Source organism: Nymphaea colorata, chromosome 12 (assembly GCF_008831285.2).
Source record: "Nymphaea colorata isolate Beijing-Zhang1983 chromosome 12, ASM883128v2, whole genome shotgun sequence".
Lineage (NCBI taxonomy): Eukaryota > Viridiplantae > Streptophyta > Magnoliopsida > Nymphaeales > Nymphaeaceae > Nymphaea > Nymphaea colorata.
The window spans coordinates 19680925-19702923 of record NC_045149.1 but is presented as its reverse complement, the minus strand read 5'-3'; the positions used below and the strand labels follow the sequence as shown (position 1 = coordinate 19702923).

The following is a 21999-nucleotide window of genomic DNA, read 5'->3' as shown; positions in this document are numbered from 1 at the left end:
ATTTATTGTGATATTTTGAAGTTATCACCCAAGCAAAACGACCAGAATTTTCTTGTGAGGTTTTTATAAGAATCTGTTAGTATATTTATATTTGTTTTCTCTTTTAACATTTCAGTAACTGTTTTTGACTTTTTTATCAATGTTTTCATAAGAAAAATAGTAGAAAAGCTCATATCTTCATTACTTTTTTTATGACATTGGTTTTTTATTCCAAGATTTCCTAAGAAAAATACAATTTCAAGTTTCTATTTAGTGCTAGATGGAAACCTTAACTATAACAACCCGAGAATCGCATTTGTGACAATGGGTTTAAACTCTAACTTTAACCAACAGAGAAACTTGCTTCTTTCTTGCTGTTCAATAGTCATGTTTGAGATTGAACCAATTCCCTTTTATTAGGCAGAAATTCACTACCTAAACTGAAGCCAGAAAGGAGCAAGACACACAAAAACATTAAATGAAAAATAACATTTAATATTTAGTATTCATGTTGAATCCAAGCAGCAAGTTGTATACGGAGGATGTGAATAAAGAGATTTCCAAGCTTTCGGATAAAAGAAACAAGGAACATGCAAATCTACTTACTTCTGATGGAAATAATAACTGAGCCCATAAAAAATTGCCTGAATATGGCATCAAGTGAATTGTATATAATGGAAAATATACATTAAGTGAAGTAACAGCTGAAGCCAGTCATTTTTTATGTGTAACTTTCAATTGCATTATTTATTTCTGCACATCACTCATAGTCCTCCATTTCTCAATTTTTGTATCAATCACTTCGAGCAGCATCTTCTACAGCAAATAATTCTGACCTAATTGAAACACCCCTTCCAGGAGGCCAAGGTCCCAAAAGTAAATAGCATCACCCCTTTATTTCTATCACCCTCTTCTATGCTTGCAATATAATTCTGTGAGAACCTCAAGATAGCATTATAGGTTTTGGAACAGAGAGTTCCCCTCCATTTCATACTCTTTAATAGATAGTATATGCAAGTCTTGGTTTACCATCAATTGGCAGCATTTCATATGCCATCTCATTTGGAGTAACACCCCCAACTTTCATATTCACATCCCCACACAGAAATCAAAATTCTAGGAGGAATGAGGGACAAATTTCACTGCAACCCCCTGGCCCATTCATTTTTTATTTGACAGGAAAAATATATTTTCCTTTTCTATAAAACAAATCTGGAAAGGTGAGGAACAGGATGTGAGATGCTCCTCTCTCCCCCCCCACCTCCCCCCGCTTTGCGAGAGACAATTTAATCTCCTATCTCCTTTTCAAAAATATGGTGTGTGTGTCCAAGTGTGTCTGTTTTTCAATATTTTCCATGTCGCAGTCATATGGTGTCCTATACTGAAACTCATGTCATGCAACATATGAATATATGCAAAATTTATGTAGAAGCGGTGCTTGTTTATCAAAATAATGTGCCCCTATTTCTTCATATATTCTTTACAGTGCTTCAGTCACTCAGTGCATATATGCTGAAAAATAAACTAGATTACTTCAACCTAAATCAAAGGTAAACTAAACTGTTTATATAACATGTGATGCTTCCAATATTCCATATGTCCAATTTAGTCATGTCAGCTATCTTTGAAGATGGTTCCATATTTGTTTAGAACCGATCTTTCATATTACTCTTTAAACATCATTTGCTGGGGAAAAGTCCCTAAAACTCAGAACTGGGAGCTAAAAATACAGTCATCACAAAGCTAGAAAAGGAAACAAGGAGGCAACCATGAAACAATCAGAACAGTAAGAAGCTTAGTTGTAGAACAAACTAAAGAAATAAATTTGCCAAATATTAAGACAAGACATGCACTAAAGCATAATCATAAAGAAAACGACATTTATCACTTCACTAATGCAGATGAAATTTAAAATAAAAATACAGACAAATAAGCCATTTGAAAAAGGTAAAAATCAAATTTAACTCATCATTGAAAAGGAAAATGTGTAGAATAAAAGGTATAACTTGGTTTGGTATGTTAATGGAACATCATGAGTATGAATAAATGAAATTTCTGTTGAAGAAAACGTCAGTACCATGCTGCATGCAGGTGCATATTATCGAATTTAAATTATGCTGGATAGTACAATAGATATATCAGCATACAATAACCATGCAAACAGCTAACCTAATAGAAACAAACTAAAGACATGATGAGCTAATTCTGAAACAGTACTGTGGAATTATTGAACGGTAATACCGTAATAGTATTCACAACATAGCAAAGAAAATAGATACCATAGATGTCTACATCACCGAAAATTACTAAATGACTAAAATATTGCCTAATTTTGATCAGCATAGTGGTTTGCGGCTTTGTGCACCTTCTTGTGGTTCAGTAGTCATGGAGGTCTGAAATATGTTAAATTCTGCAATTTAAAAAATCAGAACTATCTTTATGAGCTTCAAAATTTAGTACCTAGTGGAACCTGCAAAACCTGAAGCCGAAATAACACAATGAATAAAAGGATGTTAAATGAAAGTAACATTTAATCTCTGGTATTCTTGTTGAATCCAAGAAATTTTTTGTATATGGAGGCTGTCAATGCAGAGCATTTAAAGCGCTCAGGTACAAGGAAAAAGAAAACACGCAACTCAATTTTCTTCTGGCACAAATAATAAGAAACAAATGCATGAAAATCAACTTGGAAATATCATCAAGTGAATTATATATAATGGGAACTGTACATCAAGTGAAGAGACTGCAAGCCAGTTGATATTGCAGCCCTAACTTTCAATTACATGTTTATCTCTTCACATCATTCGTACTCCTCCATTTGCAAGTATCATCCTCTTCTAGCCGCATCTTCTACACCAAATAATTCTGAGCTAGTCTTTCCATCCACCCTCCTTCCAGGAGGCCGAGGTCCCAAAAGACTTGCGTCTATGCTTGCATTATAAGTCTGTGAGGACATCAAGATAGCATCGTAGGCTTTGGAAGAAAGAATCTTTCCTTCATTTCTTGCTCTCAAGTAGACATCATATGCAAGTCTTGGTTTGCCATCTTTGGCAAGAGCTTCGATCAGCATTTCATATGTTATCTCATTTGGTGCAACACCCCTAACTTCCATATGGTGAAACCATTCAAATGCAACACTTCCCAAGCCATTACGTGCACAGCCACTGATTATGGCATTAAAAGTGACAACACTTGGCTCAATTCCACGTGAAACCATCTCTTGCACAAGTGCATCCACGTTCTTGTAGTTCCCATTTCCAATATAGATCAAGGCCATGGTTGTATATGCATATAAATTTGGCTGGACATTGACTTTATACATATGCTGCCAGACAGTGATAGCTTTATCATACATCTTAGCTTTCTCAAGTGCACTAAGCAAAGCCCCATAAGAATGAATTGTTGGCTTTTCACCCTGCTCCACCATCCTCATGAATATCTGAACTGCCACCGATGCTTCGGAAGCCCTTGCACATGCAATCAGAACAGAGTTCCACTCCCGACTACTCGGTTTTAGACCTTTGTCTTGCATTTTCTCTATCAGTCTCACTGCCCATTTCCAGATTCCTCTTTTCTTGGCTGCTGTGAGTAGAACATTGAAGTGAGATACGATAAGCTCGTATGACAAATTGTTCGGCTTCGGTCCCTTGTCCAGCAACTCCTCATAGATCTCCAGGGCCGCCCACCATTTCTTAGCCTTCCCCATCAACCAGATAACGTGGTTACAAACTGATAGGCTTATCTCTGGTCCACTCTCTCTTATTCTTGTATAAACTTCCTTTGCTACAGAGAAATGATCTTCGCTTGTGCAAGCCCACACCAAACGTTCATACTCAGCTCTGCTGAACTGAAGGCCCGTCTTGTCCATATCATTGAAAAGTTTTAGGATATCCAGAGTAACATTTTCCCCGCTGACAAGCAATGTCCGCATTACCTGGTAGCAAATTTTGATAGTGAAATTCTTAATCTTATGGAATTCCCTTTCCCAGTCTTCAGTTGAGTCTCGTCCAAATTCTCCATCCCTGTACATCTCTTGTATCCCACCAAAAAACCGAACTGCGCCACTTGCATCTTCCATTTTTCGGTATGCCAGCAATACTGTTGAGTAAGAAACTGAACTAGGAGAAAGGCCTTTTGATGGAATCTCCTCGAAAATGTTGAGTGCCTCTCTAATCATTCCTTGCTCTAAGTAGATAGCCATCAATGTATTGTAAGCGACAATGTTTGGAAGGATCCCCTGCTCCTCCATGTCATTCAAGACCCTTCTTGTTTCACCAAACTGCTCAGATGCCTTGACTGCACCAAGGAGACTGTTGTATATATAAATGTTTAGCACATCAGCACGACCGGCTTCCTTCTTTTTCTTAAGCCATTCAACGAGGGCGAATGCAGGCGACAGCCTCCGGTCGATCCCGAAACCCCTAATCATTGAACAATATACAGGAGGAGGCAGTTCCATCCCCTTCAAAACCTTTTCCACGTCCTCCACACCTTCTGAAAATTTTAATCTCTGCGCAAGAGCCCGGACGTCAATTCTGGAACTTCTGCGATTAACGAAACCTCTGTTTCCTCCTTCTGTATTGGATGAAACGTTATTCTCACTTTTTCCTTCATACCCGTCTTCAGATTCTGTACCCACAACTGAGTCCAGCTTCCAATCGACAGCCTTGCTACAAACATCATCCTTTTCGTCATCAATTTGCTCGCAGACGGAGGGTTCTTGCTCAAGCCACGCTAAAGCAGAAGGTACCCTCAAATGATGATGGTTCTCAAACTCAACATTGAAACCAAAGTCAACCTTATCATAGAAGTGCAAAAGAAACCCACCTCTAGAGTGGCATTGCATACACTGGTAGACCCTTGGATTGCCGAAGGAAGAAGACAAACTGAAGCCATTACTTGGAAAGCAATCCCTATAGCTATTGCATCTAACCGAGGCACCAAAAACCAATTGTCTCCTCCTCCGCCTGGGGATGCAAGAACCGCTGTGCTCACATTGAGACTTGGGTGCGTCCAAATACTCCAAATTCGACGGAAATACACTCATTGTCTGCATTTGGGACAAGGCTGCGACTGTGAAGATGGAATAATCAATGGGCTGTTCTCATCCATACAGACTCATATACTGTTCTGTCTTGGAGAACCATATTAACATTCGTCCCAATCAGAGACCAGTGCCGCCTAGGCTTGAAATCTATCTGGAAATCTCGAAATGATTATAGAAATTTCTAGTCGTTTCTACTCGCGAGACCTGTTTCTTGGGATATCCAGAAATCTTGCAATTTTAGTGAAAGGGAGACGTTGGATCTTGTGGCAGAGCGCTCCACGGTTTACAGCCACGGAATGGGGAGCTCGACGCAGCATCGGTAAACTGGTAGGGCCCGATGCGTGAAAGACACGACGAAGGGCCGGAAGGGGTGTGCCTGCGTCGGTAATGTCGACATATGTCAAGTAGGATAAAGAAGAGATTGATTTAGAGGATGACGACCTTCTGGTTTGTTGTGTAAAAATGATTTACTTTGGAGGGAGGAAGCTGTGTTGTGGCCCTTGGTTTTTGGGTTTTATAGAACTATGAAATGTATATGTCAGTTCAATATTGGGACTATAGCTCCCTCTAACATGTACCGTGTTAGTCTATCTCGATTAATCAGTATAGTACATAAGGTTGGTTAAATTCATGCAACATTGATGTACAGTATGAAAAAACATGGTCTCAAGGATGTACTAAACTTGGGAATTTTGTGCTGCCAGGCAAGGGAAAAAATTTTACCTCAACTGCGGTTTCCCATATTGTCACTTGCCATTTAATTTAGGCTATTTGACAACAATAACATTGCATTTTCCAGCGTTTCATGAATCAGTCCATTTTTCATAACATATCTACTAAGCATTGTGTTCCAAACACATTTTCGTGTCACTAAAACTAGTTAATGGTTGCACTATTGCGTTCCAAAGAGACACCAAAATTGAAACGCTATGAGAATCCACCTTAAGAACAAACAAAAGTCCACAAACAAAGTTACAAAGTATTAGATGGCAGTCTTATCTAACTAAGTTTTATGAAACCATATTTTTAATGAGTTTTGAAAGCGCGGTTTGTTAGGTGACATTCAAAACTTAGTTTTTTTGCGGATAACTCGAGGAGGAATCGGGGTTTTCACTGCATTTTACAAAACCACGTTTTGTCAAAGCTGTGTTTTTTTTCAAACTCAGTTGCGACGACATTCAAATACTCAAAATTGGTACCAAAACTTGGTTTCCATTTTAAAACAATGTTTTGGGGTGTCATCCAAACACCAACTCAAGAGGGTGGGTGTAGTTTTTGTTGATTGAAAACCCGAGTTTAGATAAAAAAAAAACGTACCTTATGCATGCAGAATAAATACATTGTTCGAGCCAAGTTGAGTTACAGAGTTTATTTGAAAGAAATGAAAACTTGATTCGATAATAAATACAAGTGGAACAATCAACTCGAGCTCGACTCATTTAGCAAAAAAGATTGCTCAAACTTGTTCGAGCTGAGCTTTAAGGAGCCGAGGTAGAGCTTCTTGGCTGGTTGTCACCTAGTGGGCGCAATAGTTGAAGTTGAGGGATAAGTATTAATTCTACTGTCTGAAAATGACCCAAAGGCCCCCCTGTTTTTCTCTGCTTTCGGGATCATGAGTTGTGTTAATGTCAGCGATAGCAACTATGCACCCTTCAACTTGCATGTCGCGCCCTACCATCTTAAAACACATAAACATAGTGACAACGATGTACCATTCAACTTGTATGTCGCGTCTTACCATCTTAAGACACAAAAACATAATCCTCACAAGAATCAAACTAAAAACTTGTCTTTATACTAAAGACCCCTAAATAGACCAATATTTCACCATGCCACCCTTCAACGTGAAAAATGCCTTAATTTATGAACTATACTAAGTGAAAACATACATTACTTTAATTTTTGGGTAGGACGAAAAAAAAAAACATACATATGTGTAAATGGTTCAGATTGGGATGGGTCCAACATTTATCAGTTTCAACCAATTTTATTATGTAATATGATTTGGATTTAGATTTGGATTCATATTTTTTCCCCCAAAACCTCATTAAATCCTAGCTTAAAACCCCTCATTTGTATGTAATAAGGTGGGCTCTTTATCGCATCCCCCACTCAAATATCGGATTCATCCTGAAAAGAAATCATACCCAAGTTTTAAATCCGATGAACAGATCCAACTATCTTTACCAGATCTGGTTAAACTGTTTCAAAAATCGGGTCCGTATTTGGATGCATCGAATCTAGCATGTACACAAGGCAAGCAATCCAACACGCCTAAATGGGTTCGAATTCCAGTTCGTAACGCGATTAAACCGATACATTTATATCGCCGGAACGGTTCCCACAATGTGGTCATTCTTGATATTTTCCGTCCTAAAGGGCGTTCTTTTGTTGCCGCAACTCGGCTATTAGACTGCTTTCCCGCGCATCCTGATTCTATAAAATCTTCGCTGCCATTGTCTTTCCCGCCTTTTCATCATCCCTCGAGAGGCCCCGGTGGAGATGGAGATCGATTTCCCCCCTTCCGACGAGCTCGAATGGCTCGAGAATTCTATCCTCGACGAAGCAATGGCGGCAGAAGAGGAGCCCGCAGACAACGATCTCGATGATTTTGAGCCGCCACTACCGGCCGCTGCAACACCCATATTTCAGGCACATAAGAAACGGCCGCAATCGGATCCCAACAATTTTAATGACGGATTCGTATCTGAAAAGCGGATCAGATCGCCAATTCCTGCCGAGGATCAGCCGGAGGATGAAGATTGGCTTCGTTATTCGCCCAGGGAGGTGTCCCGTGGTGGCGATCGGTTGGCCAAAGATATTGCAGTTCATGATGCTATGGAGATGGATTCTGGTACCGGTGTCTCCGGTCGGAGCTCTCTAGAAGACGAGGAAAATATGCCTTGCCGATTTGCTTCGGACATTGAAGGGGGTTTTATGCCGGTGACGGGGCCCGATGGGACTAGGGTTTATGCGCGGCTGTGCGCGAGCGAGAAGAACGATTGCTTCTCATTGCGATCCGGCGGGAGACCAGAGAAATGTGCGTGCTCCGGTCATTGGCTTTTGAATTATCGTTATTTTCTGCATAATTCCTTTACGAGCTTTTTCGTTCTGCTGACGGGTTATTGTCTACGTGCTTCAGACATCTTTTATCGACTTTGGGCTTTCTTCTGTTCGCTTTGCTCGTCCTAGAGCATTAGCGATCAGTTAACATCAATATCATTGCCAGACTGATCAAATAAAAATCATATTTGCAAATGAGGTTGTGTTATTGAGCGCCACACTTTTCTACCTTACAATAAAAGACGCAAGCGGCTTATCGCATCTAAAACCCATTTGTATTTGGTTGATGCATATCTAGGAGTGGTATCCTCCTAACTTCGGAATGCACACCTGAAAACAATCTTCGTACGTGGCAACTCTCTTTTGCAGCACCGAATGTTCCAAATGCACGAAAGCTTCTCACTGATCACTAAGATGGAGTCAGTAATTAGATGCTCCCATCCCAAAGTTAGTATCCTGCTCATGGGGAGCACAAATCGAGGTCATGGTAGTCCTAGTTTTACATGTGGTAGTTCCGCTTCCATAAAAAACGAGGCGCTCTCGAATATGACAGTTATAAAATATTCGAAGAAGTATGTTACGATTGCCTATCTTATTTCAACTTAAAAACAATGTCAGCGCATTTCAACTATTTTCTATAAGTACCAACATTATCAGTTGTCACTTCATGTTTTAAGTTTAAATATTAGCATTTTCCGTGATTGCTGATAAAAAAAGGCAGTCGAAGCATTCAAAACGTGCTTAGCGTTCTGCAATCATATTGCATCTAGTTCATACTTCTGCTAAAGTTTGTTTAACCGATGTTAGTCAGTATACGCCAAATCACGTCACTGCATTAAGATGTTTGAGTTATTATGGCTGAACTAGCTACGTGGTTGATAGTCTAATGGTGCAGTCTAAGTTCGGAGAATGGTGATAGTTGTCTTGCTGACTTTTCCTTAGCTATTTTGATTTCTAAAAACTTCTCAACAACTTCTAAGGTCTGTGCTCTGTTTGTATGAGTAAGAAAAGTGCACCTTGGTTTCACTGCCATTGTTTAGCTGCTTGATATTTCACAGGGAAGTTAAATAACTCACTTCTAGTGCCGGTGAAACTGATGAAAGTATCCTAAACGAGTAAACGTCCTGCTCTTGGGAGGCAGGAACAGGAAGAAAATTCAGACCCAAGAGAGGCTGTATTTGGTTGACAATAAACGGACATTGCACCCAACATGGACTGTCCAACCTTTGGCATTCGGGGGGAATGAAATGCATCCCCAATAGGGCTGTATTTGATTAACGACCAACAGACATTTACACACACATTGTGGAGTATCCATTCCTTCGCATACTGAGAAAATGCTCGTGGATGCATTCTGCACATCCTTCATTTATGTTGACTTGCAACTCGCAGCAGGCATGTTTTCTGTAAGTCAAACAGCCAGTAAGTGGCACACTGTTACGTTGTTACATTGATTTCGTGTATAACGTTTGCAGGTCTGCTCTTGGAACCTGTAAGGATTCTTTTGGAAAGAGTTGAACAAGAGGCTTTTCTTAAGGTACTTGTTTGTCAGTAACTTAGATGTTTAGGCATCCAAAAGTTCAGTATCCAAAGTATGCCAGTTAGATTATGGCCACATTACCTGGTTAGGGAATTGAATTCTAGGAATGGGAAAAACTTTAGTTGAAGTATTTCATTTTCCTAGTTTTTTTCTGGTGCCCTGTTGACTGTATCACTTGATATGCTTCCTTACCATTGATCAATTTGTGATGAAGGTTTGCGATGCTAGTGCTGGATCAATAGATGCCACAGCCAATCTTTCAGAAGTAACAAACAATGAACAACTTTGGGTGGACAAATATGCTCCCAGATCCTTCACCGAACTTCTAAGTGATGAAAAGACAAATCGAGAGGTATCATTCCATAAACTTCATTGCAAATATGAATCAAGTTGTTAGTTATTGTTTGAATTTTATCTTTCTTGTTATGACTGCTTCTATTCTCATGTCATTAATCTGCAGGTGCTTTGTTGGTTGAAGGAATGGGACTCTTGTGTATTTGGATCAAAAATTAGGGCTACAGAAGACGATGTTTTGACTAATTTAAGGCGCCATTCTTCAGCCTCTATCTCTCACAGGTTTTTCCATAACAGGAGCTCTTTCTATGGTAGGAAAGGAGCTCCTTTTAGTACAGCTGAAGGCTTCAATGAATCAAATGGTACAGACAGGCAGAAATGGAACCAGAGGGAGAAAAAAGATGGTAATGATGGCCCACCACAAGCAAAGGTTGGACACTTGGACTATGTATTTGATGTGTCAACTTGCATCACCTTCATATTTATGGCGAAGAAGTGCCAAATTTTCTTTCTAGATTTTTTTTGCTTTGCTTGTCAGTTGTTTGATTTGATTAAGTTTTGAGCAAACAAGTGGCTGACCGTCAGCACATTCATTTGCTTGTTGAATGAGTTGAGATTCCTGATGGCTGTCTTAAGGACTTTGTCTTAGTCAGTTATACATGTGGAACTGACTCTCTCTCTCTCTCTTTCTCTCTCTCTCGCTTTCTCTCATGTTTGTTTCATGTTTATATATTTCAGGTTCTTTTACTTTGTGGTGCTCCAGGTCTTGGCAAAACTACTCTTGCACATGTGGCTGCTAAACATTGTGGTTATCGTGTTGTAGAGGTAACACCATATAACTCTTTCAAGTACACTGACCTCAACTTTCTTCCCAGAGTAGAAAGGACAAATTCCTTGCTCAAGGAAATGTGTTTTGTATTTAACAGGAGATATTGGGTGATACTGTTTGTTGGAAAGCATTGTTTCGGTTTCTTTGCATGTTGCATTGTGGAGTGATTAGTAATGACTGTGCTTTGTGACTGGCTAGTCCCTGTTCCTGAAAGGAAGTTATCTGTTGAGTTTGATCCAAATTTAAGTTAAGATCCAGACCTGGTTGTACTCATATATGTTAGTCGTGCCTTTTATTAAAGCACTTTGAAATTTCTTCATGTTGTTTAAGGGAATTTCAGTGCCTTAGTCAATGCAAACAGTAATATATCTGATGGATAAACAGAATTGTCGTGTGGCTGCTGTCCTTCCTGTCTCTCCACATGTTTTTTTCTTCATTGAAAGTGAACATCTTGGGTGAATCAAAATCCCTATATTGTGTTAGTTTTTTGAGATTGACTAGCTGCAAAAAGGTGTACGACACATATTTAGCTTGTTTTTGGTAATAATTACTTTGGATCCAATGTTTAACCTTTGCTTCTGTCTGGTGTTTGATCTAAGGCCAGCATGAACTCAATTTCATCTAACATGAATAAACTACAGGCCTACTTTTCTATGTAAGCTGTTGTTCATGGATTTATGCAACATTTGCAGATTTCAAAATGAATCATTTGCACCCAATTGCCAAGAATACTGCTTTCCAGTACTAGTTATCATTATAGGTGCAAATGTGCAAGAGTTGGAAATAAATCCAATATTTCATGCTTGACTGTTTTGGCCTTACCTAGGAATAAGCTAATAGCTAGTGGTTTAAAGTTTTCAGGTCACAAATATCATTTTGGGGTTCAAACGGTGAGATTTTTCTTGAGTATAGGACACCAAAGTTATTTTTCTCTGGGAAATCTTGGCAAATTGTAAACAATTAAAGAAAAAGATCCTAAAAAATAAAACGCAAAAATAAAAATATGGTATTAAAAAATGTTAAAAAACACAGGAAGACATGACAAAAACGTGAAAAATGAAGAAAACACAAAAAAGCATGTTTTTTCATTTTACTATTGTCTTTTTCAAAAAGAAGTGTTTTTGCCCTTTTTTTGTATGACTTATTTTTAACGTTTTTAACGTGTTTTTTTCGAAAAATATGTGTTTTCTATGACTATGGCTTGGTTATGTATAAACTTGTTACTTCCAGGAACAAGTATGCTATTTCTAATCATTTCTATGTGTGGGCATGTCTTGTTGTCGACTTGTATGCCCACTTTATTTCTTGTAAGTTTGTCATAATTGCAGCCAGCTTGCTCTATGATTTGTTTAAATCTTTCCTTGCTTAGGCATATTGAAGTAGGATATGTCTATGACCTTATGCCTTTAAGTGATTCCATGGAAAAGTAATCTGTAGTTTGCTTTCTTTTTATTTTTTCCTGAGTTGGAATTCTGTCATGGAAGAGGATACTAACCTATTATATTATTACCCTGCCAGAGATATCAAATTTGTGATCAAATCTTTATCAGCCTGTTTGTGGTCTCATGGTTTAATTATTGATTTTTATGCAGATAAATGCGAGTGATGATAGATCGGCATCAACTATTGAAGGGAAGATTCTTGATGTGGTGCAGATGAATTCTGTTACGGGTGATGCTAAGCCAAAATGTTTGGTTTGTTCCTTTTTCTAATAAGCTAGTTTTGTCTTTATAATAATGCTTTATATATTGTAGTTTTGCTGTTTCTGGCTGCTTTACCATGAATTATTTTGTCCATAAATGGAAATAAATTTCTCTCAGGTCATTGATGAAATTGATGGAGCACTTGGAGAGGGAAAGGGTGCTGTTGACGTGATCCTGAAGTTGGTAAATAAGAATGTTCAGCCCTGGAATGTTATTCTTGTAGATGATCAATTATTCTAGCCCTTGAAAGTTATCACATAGTTGTTCAGCTATTCTGCTGCCTTTTCTTCATTTATGCATCCCTTGATATAGTAAATCTAACCATTTAATGATAAGCTGACCTTTTCGCTAATCACTTGAGCAAGTAAGTTGGTGTAATAAACCAAAATCGCAGGTTTTAGGAAGGAAAAAAGGTAATAGATGACATCATAAACAAGGCATAGACAAAGATAGAGGAACGGGGTTTAAGAGATACACATGTGATGATAACAAACAAGCGGTATAAGTACTAGCAAAAGCAGCAGCTGTGTGTGCCCCCTTCTGCTTTCTCAGTTCCCTTTATATATGCAAACATGTGTACAATGTACATACTAGTCCGACATGTAGACATGTGGATAACACGTATGTATTTGTTTATTTAAGTGTATTGTTCAACATTTCCTTAGATTATAATGATTTAAGGTTTTCTTTCTAGGCTCTTATTTCTCAAGGGAGCTTCTAGTACCTTTACTAGAGCTTCAGCTTAAATAGCAATGTGCACAGATGTTCCAATTTCTTATGTTATTACCCAGAGGTTGAAAAGCCCAGACTGAGGCTTACCTCATGTTTCTTAATCAACTTCATCTTGTCCCCTTATCTGATCTGTGTACCTCATCTTCATGAAAGAAGGCTTTTCTCTTTCGTGACAATGTTTTCCAGATTTGCATGATGACATTTAGGTGTATCGCTGGCTCCCTGACCTTTGACTGTATCGATACATTTCTTTGACTACCAAGTTATAGTAATGTAAAGCATGCAGTTTCATGAAATAAATTATGGGCATAGTATTTTGCATACAGCTGGAAATAGGAATGTTGGGTTTTCAACTGAAAATCATATGCTGGACAGTTCATGCATGTATTTGCATGTTCTCCAGATGGTTCTGTTGGTATTTGGAAGTTTCAAAGAAGCACCTGTTGGATACTCCTTACAAGAACAATGACATGCACGCACAGTCATATGTAAGCCAAGTATTCTGAGGATCCTATGGTTTGTTTCATTTGACCTGTTCATTTTACAGTTGGCTGCCGAAAAAAAGGCTATTGCTGGAAGTGGAAAGGTTACTCGAGAACCAAATGCTGAAAAGGTTTCTGCAAAAAAAGAAACTAAATCTACAAGACTTTTAAGACCTGTAAGAGATATTGAGCTAAAAAATTGTATTTTGTTTATTTGGTTGATGTTATACCCTGATTTAACAAACTGGACTACATGAAGGTGATTTGCATCTGCAATGATCTTTATGCCCCTGCTTTGAGGCCGCTGAGGCAAGTGGCTAAGTAAGTATTCCATTTGGCAACAATAATTATCCTGTCTTGGATATAATTGTGTTATTAGCTTCTGTTATATACTTATGCTTGCTTAATAGCGGAGCTCTTTTCCTTTCTCTGCTTTCTATTAGGGTTCATACGTTTGTGCAACCGACTATCGTTCGGGTGGTGAACAGGTGGAAGTATTACTTTTCTTGTTCATATCTTTTGTTCTTTACAAGCATGCTCGTGCACTGAATCTTAAGAAAAAAAAATGTCGGGATTACAACTGAATTTTTCTTTTGTTAACATATTAGGCTCAAGTATATTTGCAACAATGAAGGATTTAGAACAAACAGCTTAGCTCTCACTGTTCTTGCTGAATATACTGGTAAGTCAGGTATCTCAGGCTGTTATTTTTTGTGCTATCTGTTATATATAGCACTTTGTGGTTGAGGTGAGAATGATACTATTTATTAAATTCTATACATAGGATATCTGATCTTTGATACTAAATTGATGTTGATGATATATAAAGAGAATGCGAGGCTTTGTGGTTGCCTAAAATATTGATATGCCATTGCACCATAGAACAACTTTTATGGTTTAAAAATTGATTCAGAAAGTAATTGGAAGGAGAGGCCACCTTAATTCACTTTACTTATCTCAGTCAGTGGCTGATACAGACTACCATGTTATATGTTTTGAAGAAAATTTGATTTTGTAGGATTTCAGTGTCATTTATCTTGAAAGCTGCTCCCGTGACCTGCTAAATAATTATGGAAGTTTCTGTAATTTCCTTTTCTTGAAAAGGAGGCCTACTAAATCTTCTATAGAAACATTTGTTATCACATGAAATGAGAGTTAATCTTTAATTTGCTGTTTAGGACTTTTGTGCTTAGGATAGTTTCTTTTGTTTATATTTTTATGGTACTGGAGGTTTTTTTTTACACTTCTAGTACCTATATTTGTTACTAATAGGTCTCCGAATCTCCAGTTTGTGGATCCTGTCCAAGCTTTTTTTTTTTCGTTTTTCATAATACCTGTATCTGTCACTTTTGTTTTAAAAAAAAAAAAAATCCCTGATTTGGTCCATCTGAAACAACATAATCTGTATTGTTATGTTTTAGATGATCTCTTAAGCCTTTGCCTTTTCCTTGGTCTGTTTCTAGAATGTGACATTCGGTCGTGTTTGAACACCCTTCAGTTTCTCTGCAAGAAGAAGGAAACACTTAATATAGTAAGCTATTAGAAAATTCATCAGTTTCAACTTTGAATTGAAGCGAACTTGTGGCCTGAAAAGCTTTTTAACACTGTCTTCCACTTTTGTTTAGTTGGATGTTGGTTCTCAAGTTATTGGTCGAAAGGACATATCAAAGGGCATATTTGAAACATGGAAGGAGGTAGAATCACACTGCGGTGTTCTTTTTTTGCACTTTTTGAAGTCTTTGAGTTAGTTTCTTACTCTTATTCTTGTGCACTATGCAGATTTTCCAAAGGCGAAAAAGTAAAGGGAAAAGAGTGGCCTTGAATAATTGCAACCCAGAACCTGCTGATTTTGACCGATTGCATAATCTTATATCGAATGGGTATGCCAGACAAACCATTCATATTCTTGCTTCCTTTGGTTAATGGTTTTGCTTGACATTTTCATGATGCATTAACAGCGGTGATTATGACGTGACTGTGGATGGTATTCATGAAAATTTCCTACAGCTCCGTTATCATGATCCAGCTTTGGAAAAGACTGTAAGCTTTAATGTCCTTTTTGATGTTATGACCATCTTTTGTTTTTTGAGAAGTGCCTATCGTCCTTCTATTAATTACTTACGTGGTTCTCATGAAGGTCAAATGCTTCGATGTTCTTGGATCCTCTGATCTAATATTTCGGCGTATCATGCAAACACAACAGATGTCACTATATGGTATCTGAGTATTTTCCTTGAGAATAAATGGCATACCTACATGTCTGAGACTGATTACATCCACTGTTTAATTCTGTAGCATATCAGCCTTCAGTTATAATTGCTATTCGAAGCCTTGTTTCGCAGCTTGACCAACCAAACATTGAATGGCCGAAGTCTTACCAAAGGTAAGCCCCTGTATATCTTTGTTGAAACAATATGCCAATGTTATGGCAATGATCATTTCATGAAGTTGTACAGATACCGAGCAGGGTTGATGGAGAAGAGGGAAATGTTCAAGAATTGGCATAACAAAATTCTACCAGTTATTTCAAGACATCTGTCAGCTGAATCATTTATTGAAGATTTTATTTCTCCATTATTGCACATTCTATCTCCACCAACTCTGAGACCAGTACGCTTCATTACCCTACTCTTAATGTTGTTAAGACTTAAAACTCCATTCTGCTTATTGCTAGTTGGCATAATCAAATAATTATTTTTGGGAATGAAGATCTGGTGATTACATTTTGTTCTCGAATTGCATTATTAGGTTCAACTGTAATAACTGGGGGACTTGTTGATTTAGATTTTCTTTTTCCTATGTGCACATTTGGATGTCACTCCTTCAAACATCTATTTCATTTGTGAACATGATTCGCAAGTGCTTGAATGCTATTCATTGCAAGAAGACCATTTTCTAAGTTCAGCTTCTAGGTGGCATTCGTAATATACTTTATCCATTACTCTCTTGAGACATGATTTGGTATCTGTTGCTGGATGCGGGTGCTTTTGGATTCAGGATCTATTGATGCTGTAACTGGATTCTTGTATCAGGTTGCCTTGCACTTGTTAACAGAGAGAGAAAAAGAGGATCTAAAACAGTTGGTTGATACCATGATTTCTTATTCTGTTAACTATAAGAATAAGGAACCTACTTCAACAAATATCCTGGCAAATGAAGTAATTATGAAAGCTTCATCCCTGACATTGGATCCGCCTTTTCTTGAATTCATCAACTACAAGGTCCGATGAAGTTCTGTGCAGGATTAGGTTGATTAAAGAAACTTATGCATAAAAATTTATGATAATTAACTTTTTATATTTCCGTTTTTTCTGAAAGGACTCCTGCTGCCATTACCCTGGGCTTCCTCTGGCGGTGAGACAAGTTGTGGTTCATGAGGTGGGTTATCAGTTGTCACAAAATTTTGCTCTTTGCAAAAACTTTGATTGCTGTGTACCTGATGCATTTACTGTTTGAATCTATTTGCTGGTTTTCAGTTAAGTGGCAACTTATGCTTCTCCTAATCACTCTCTTGCAGGTTGAGAAAGAAAAAATTTTGCGTGAAAGTGTTGGTAGAACCACAGAAAGCAAAGCTGAAGGTGGCAAACCTGAAGCAATATCTCATGCCATGTCTGGTTGTGCAAGCAACTCAGCAAAAGTTTTATCTAATCGCAAGCAGTTGCAAAATCCTCCTCCAGCGTCTGATAAAAGCTCATCAGCCCCTTCTTTCAAGTCAAATGATATAAAGCGGTCTTGCAGTAGTTCCAATTTTTTTGACAGGTGAGCATCTGATCACATGTTTGTCTGATTTGAAGATCAAGGCAATCTCCTTGGCATAACTGTTGGAAGATAGTGTCCAAGGGATATTATCTTCTTATAATAGTTGTTGCTTGCTACTTGTAAATCTAAGGCATATGGCTAAAACTGTCTTGACTTTTGATAGTCCAGCATGTCCCTGCTTTCATGCAAATTTGACTTATAGTAGGTAAAAGCTCAAAATTAGTGCATGTTGAATTATACTTATGGTAATGGTATGAGATGTAACACTCCATTCTGAGAAAGTTCAGTCCCATCTTAAAGGTTGTGGGAAATCTTGAAGGGCTTATAAAAAGATCGGTTAAGTGATTGGTTACCTTTCTTCTCAGGTTTTTTGGGTTGGATAGAAGCTGCTAGCAGGTGAGTTGGGATTTGCCAAACCAGGGGCCTAAGCTTGGTGTGCTAAAAACCAACGATGTTATTTGTTGTACGGTCCATCTACATATTCATTACAGGAATAGTCTATTACAGGCATGAAGAGTCGGCCGAGTTGTTACAATTGATATTAGAGCTAATTTCAACATTATTCAGGCCCTGGAGTCCCGTACACGTGAATGCATGTGCCTTAAAGTGGGTGGATCATAACACTTCTCCACGACAAAGTTTAGTCTCATACTGAAGATAGTTGAAAATCTTCTCCATGTAGTTAAGTATTTGGTTGTCCTTGTTTTTAATCTTTTTCATGTTAGAACTGAAGCTATTAGGAGGACGGTTGTGATCCACCAAACCAGAAGCCTGAGCCCCGGGGAAGTGGGCCAGGTTGTTACATGAAATGTCATATGGAGCAATCTCATGGGGAGCTCCACTGAAAGTCCTACAAAACGTGTAACTTTGAGTGGGTAATAAGGGTGTCTGAGAAATTTAACGGGCTGCACTAGAATGTGGCAATTAATTTAGCTTCAAATTTAGCTTGTGTCGCTTGCTATATTTATGTTGGTGGTGCAACTGCTGGTGTTCCTTTACCTAGTTGCACAATCTTATCTTTTTAAATGATCAAAACTTAGTTCTTTGACTAATCTTTACATGCTTTCCTTTCCAAATTCTAGATTCAGAAAATCTAGTAGTAGAGGATCTTCAGATGCCGATACTTCTGCGCAGCAGTCTGCCACTTCAGAGAGAGATTCACGCCCATTGCTTTTCAAATTTAATGAGGTTTGTCTTCCTTTTTATGCCAATTCTAGTTTCATACCTAAGCTTATTTTGGGGAAGCTTTATTTAATTTTCTTGCCGAAAATCTGTAATCCATATTCCACCTCCAGTATTGGCTGAAGGGCAGATCAGGTTATGATGAATATAACTGGCTAAAGTTATAGCCAATGCCTACTAGACATCTTGAGGACTGAGAGTGGGCCTTATGCACGTCCATCAATGGAGAAGTGGATTGGGCATCCAAGGACATGGTTGTCTCGTTGACTTGTCTTGCTATGTCTTTGCGTGCCAAGTTAGGACTGGGGCTAGGGCATGGGTAATAAATATGGATTTGTGAACAATCGCATAGGATATGAATTGGTCATATTCAATTATCACATCGACCAGCTGTGTTTCCTGCTGTCCTTCCTACTTGCTGTTCTAGGATTGCGCTCAAATACTAGGACCTTACCTCGTAAATGGCAAGTGCACTCTGAAATTTATTGCCTTTTTCTCGTTTCTACTCAGGCTGGACCAAGTTTCATTTTGCATGTAATAGGTGCTATCCATTCTACCTGTTTGTTACTGGATTAGGCCCTTTTCTTGTCTAACCAATGACTGTGAGATGTCAATGGGTCTGTTTTTAAATTAATTATGATTATCGTTTGGTTCTGAAATTAGTATGTAGCATTGCATCTAAGTTCACTTCTCAGTCAGGATCGTACCAGAGTCTGATTGCATGATAAAAGTCAACATTTCATGCCAGTTGGGTATGAATATGGTTTTAAAAGTTTCAAGTTCCAAATTTGAGTCCAGATATGCTCGGATTAAACTTGGTAATCCTTCAATTCAGATGGAATGCATTATGTCCAAAGTGCCAACCTGCTAGGCTGCATTGAAATACTGATTTGGTGGTGTAGATGTTCATGTGAAGGCCATCTGTGCATTTTTTCATGGCATGCCCAAGCGAAATCTTGGACTCAGGTCGTTAGAGCTTACTCAACTGGTGATCTGAGCATGAGTCCAATTCATATTGGTCTAGTAAAGTCGAAGCCTCTTCAGGCTGGATCCAACTGGATCTGCTCTAAGAAACACACCTGTTTCTGAATAAGTTATGATTCGCATCCATCTCTATAACCTTTAGTTCCTTCAAGTTACTATCAAATTTATTATGGACCAGTGAATGTTGCCCTAGATTTTTACAAGTCTGATGTCCTGATTTCAACTGAGTCTTTGCAAAGGAAAATCGAAAATGCAGCCTTTGGAAATTTTACAATTGTTATTAGCAAGATTCCCCTAAGTTCTAAAAAAATTAAGGATATTATCATATGATAATTTGGAAAATCTCATAAGTTGGACGTTACAGTGGTAAGACAGGGAATGCCTTTTCTTTCCAACTTCCTTTAGAGAAAAGCCGAATGATTGTCAGATGACCTAGTTTATCCTAAAATTATTGTCCTGAACTGGTCTAAAATTCAATAGGATTGCATTTAAAACATGCAAACATGAAGAAACTTAGCTGGTTTCAAAATTAATGTTCTAAACAAAGTTTAATAGGATGTAAACTTGTTAAGCATGCCTTTATGTTTTATGCCAAGAATGTTTTTGTTTAATTATTTAAAACTTAGTTGTTTATGGAACTTATAGATTGAAGTCTGGCTAAATTGGTTTGCACTCAAACTGCACAGAGTATTCACGCAAACTTTTCATCTTCTTGTTGTGAGTTGGGCTCAAAAGGCAAAAGAACTTGGCCTTTCCTATAGAGCCTTCGCCATCTCGTCTTTATGATCAGACTTGTGTCTCTTGAGAACCCATTTTTCAAAGCTTTCCAAACTCGGTCAGAGAAACTCTCTAACCTCAAGAGAGTTGCTTGATTCACTTCCAATTTCCAACATAATTATTTAAACCTTTGGTAACAAATTTCATCTCTGTACCGTCTTTAACTTTTGACTAACATTTGCAGGGTTTCACGAATGCTGTCAAGAGACCTGTACGCGTATGCGAGCTGCTTTCATGAACAGTGATCACCAACTAAGATGCTGCTGTCGGTCATGATGTAAATTATTCTGTTTGCTTGATTCCTTCTCTCTTTCATCTTTTCCTTGCAAATAATTAGGTTCCCATATAAAATTCGTCCTGGCCAATCTCAAGAAAGTCACATCTCTATATGAAAAGTTTGGAATTTGGTTGTCGATAAGTATTGAGTCTATTGACAAGAACAAGTCGGCAGTTACTTTGCCAAAAAATAAAAAATAAAAACATCTAACTAGTACTAAGAGACACATCAATGTGTCTGTCTTGTTGACTTGAGGGCGTGGATTGGAAGGGTTGAGATTTTCCTTTGTTGCCATGTATCCATTTCAAAATCAGTTTTTGCGAATTTAGCTGATGGTTAAAAGGTTAGACATAAGATCTTCAAGTTGTGGGTGAAGACTTGAAGGGCCCTGCTTCTCTCCTAACGACATGGTTCGGATTTCATTGTTGTTTAAAAGAGGAAAAGATGAAAACGTAGCTGAAATTTGGCTTGTACATTAATCAATTTTGATAAAATTAAGTGTCTTGGTTTTATAATTAAATTATCTTCACAAGCTGTCGAACTTGACCAAAATGGTGAAATGCGATAAGCTTCATTCTTTCCCTTTATGGTGGTATATTGTGTATTTTAAAATGAAAATGGCATTCCGAGTTCAAGAATATGCAGCACGTTGCTGATTCAGACATGGCAGTACGTTAACTAAAAAGGATTTGCCTTTGAATTGTCATAAGAAAGGATAATTGTAGACTAAGGCGATACGTGCAAACATTGTTCCGGGAAAATGGTACAAGTTCATGAGGCGCCATTAATTAATATGTGCAAGCTTGCCCGGATTTTCAAAATTCAAATTCCCGTTATCGAGCAAGATAAATAACGTGTTACGTAACGAAGCGCCCATGCAACCTCCCTCTCTCTTGCACTCTCCCTCTGAATTCGGTTTGAGACAGATATCTTCCTCGCAAGGAGAGAAGGCAGAATGGAGAGGAAAAGGTACTCAAGAAAAGAAGGTCTGGGCCTGAGAGAGCTTCTGGCCTTGAACTTCTCTTCTGGAGGTCGCGGTCCTTCGGCAGGTACACCAGCAGGCGCAGGCGACGAAGCCAGCGTCCATGAAGCGAGTCGCGCCACCTTCATCCTCCCGGGCGAGAGAAGTGGTTTCAGGAAAGACGCCGTGAGCCCTCCTAGTCACCCCACCGAGCAGTCACGAACCAGCAGATCAGCGGTTGGCTCTTTGAATTCTGCCCTGCGTGACGCTTGTTTCTGCTCCGTCCGCCAACCCACGTTGAAGATCAACGTCTCTGTCTCCGCCGCACCGGTTGGCCCGATGTCAAACTCCTCCTCCGACCCGAACGGCGGCAAGCTAGAGTTCTCGCCA

The 21999-nt window shown here is 38.5% G+C and overlaps 2 protein-coding genes across 2 annotated transcripts; one reads left to right on the top strand and one right to left on the bottom strand.

Annotated features, from left to right (window-relative positions):
• Positions 1-2563: 2563 nt before the first annotated feature.
• On the bottom strand, positions 2564-5475 carry LOC116266429 (protein LOW PHOTOSYNTHETIC EFFICIENCY 1, chloroplastic). The gene is made up of 2 exons (XM_031647651.2): positions 4807-5475; positions 2564-4713 (listed from the first exon to the last, which is right to left on the bottom strand). Exons 1-2 carry the CDS (start codon positions 5033-5035, stop codon positions 2807-2809), a joined length of 2136 nt encoding a protein of 711 aa, XP_031503511.1. The 5' UTR covers positions 5036-5475; the 3' UTR covers positions 2564-2806.
• Positions 5476-7469: 1994 nt separating this feature from the next.
• Positions 7470-20874, top strand: LOC116266098 (uncharacterized). The gene is made up of 23 exons (XM_031647191.2): positions 7470-8066; positions 9565-9626; positions 9844-9981; positions 10090-10353; positions 10662-10748; positions 12345-12446; positions 12573-12638; positions 13735-13845; positions 13929-13990; positions 14113-14157; positions 14278-14351; positions 15133-15200; positions 15295-15363; positions 15449-15549; positions 15628-15709; positions 15807-15885; positions 15965-16052; positions 16126-16279; positions 16702-16890; positions 16988-17047; positions 17187-17428; positions 18511-18616; positions 20556-20874. Exons 1-23 carry the CDS (start codon positions 7529-7531, stop codon positions 20607-20609), a joined length of 2841 nt encoding a protein of 946 aa, XP_031503051.1. The 5' UTR covers positions 7470-7528; the 3' UTR covers positions 20610-20874.
• Positions 20875-21999: the final 1125 nt, after the last annotated feature.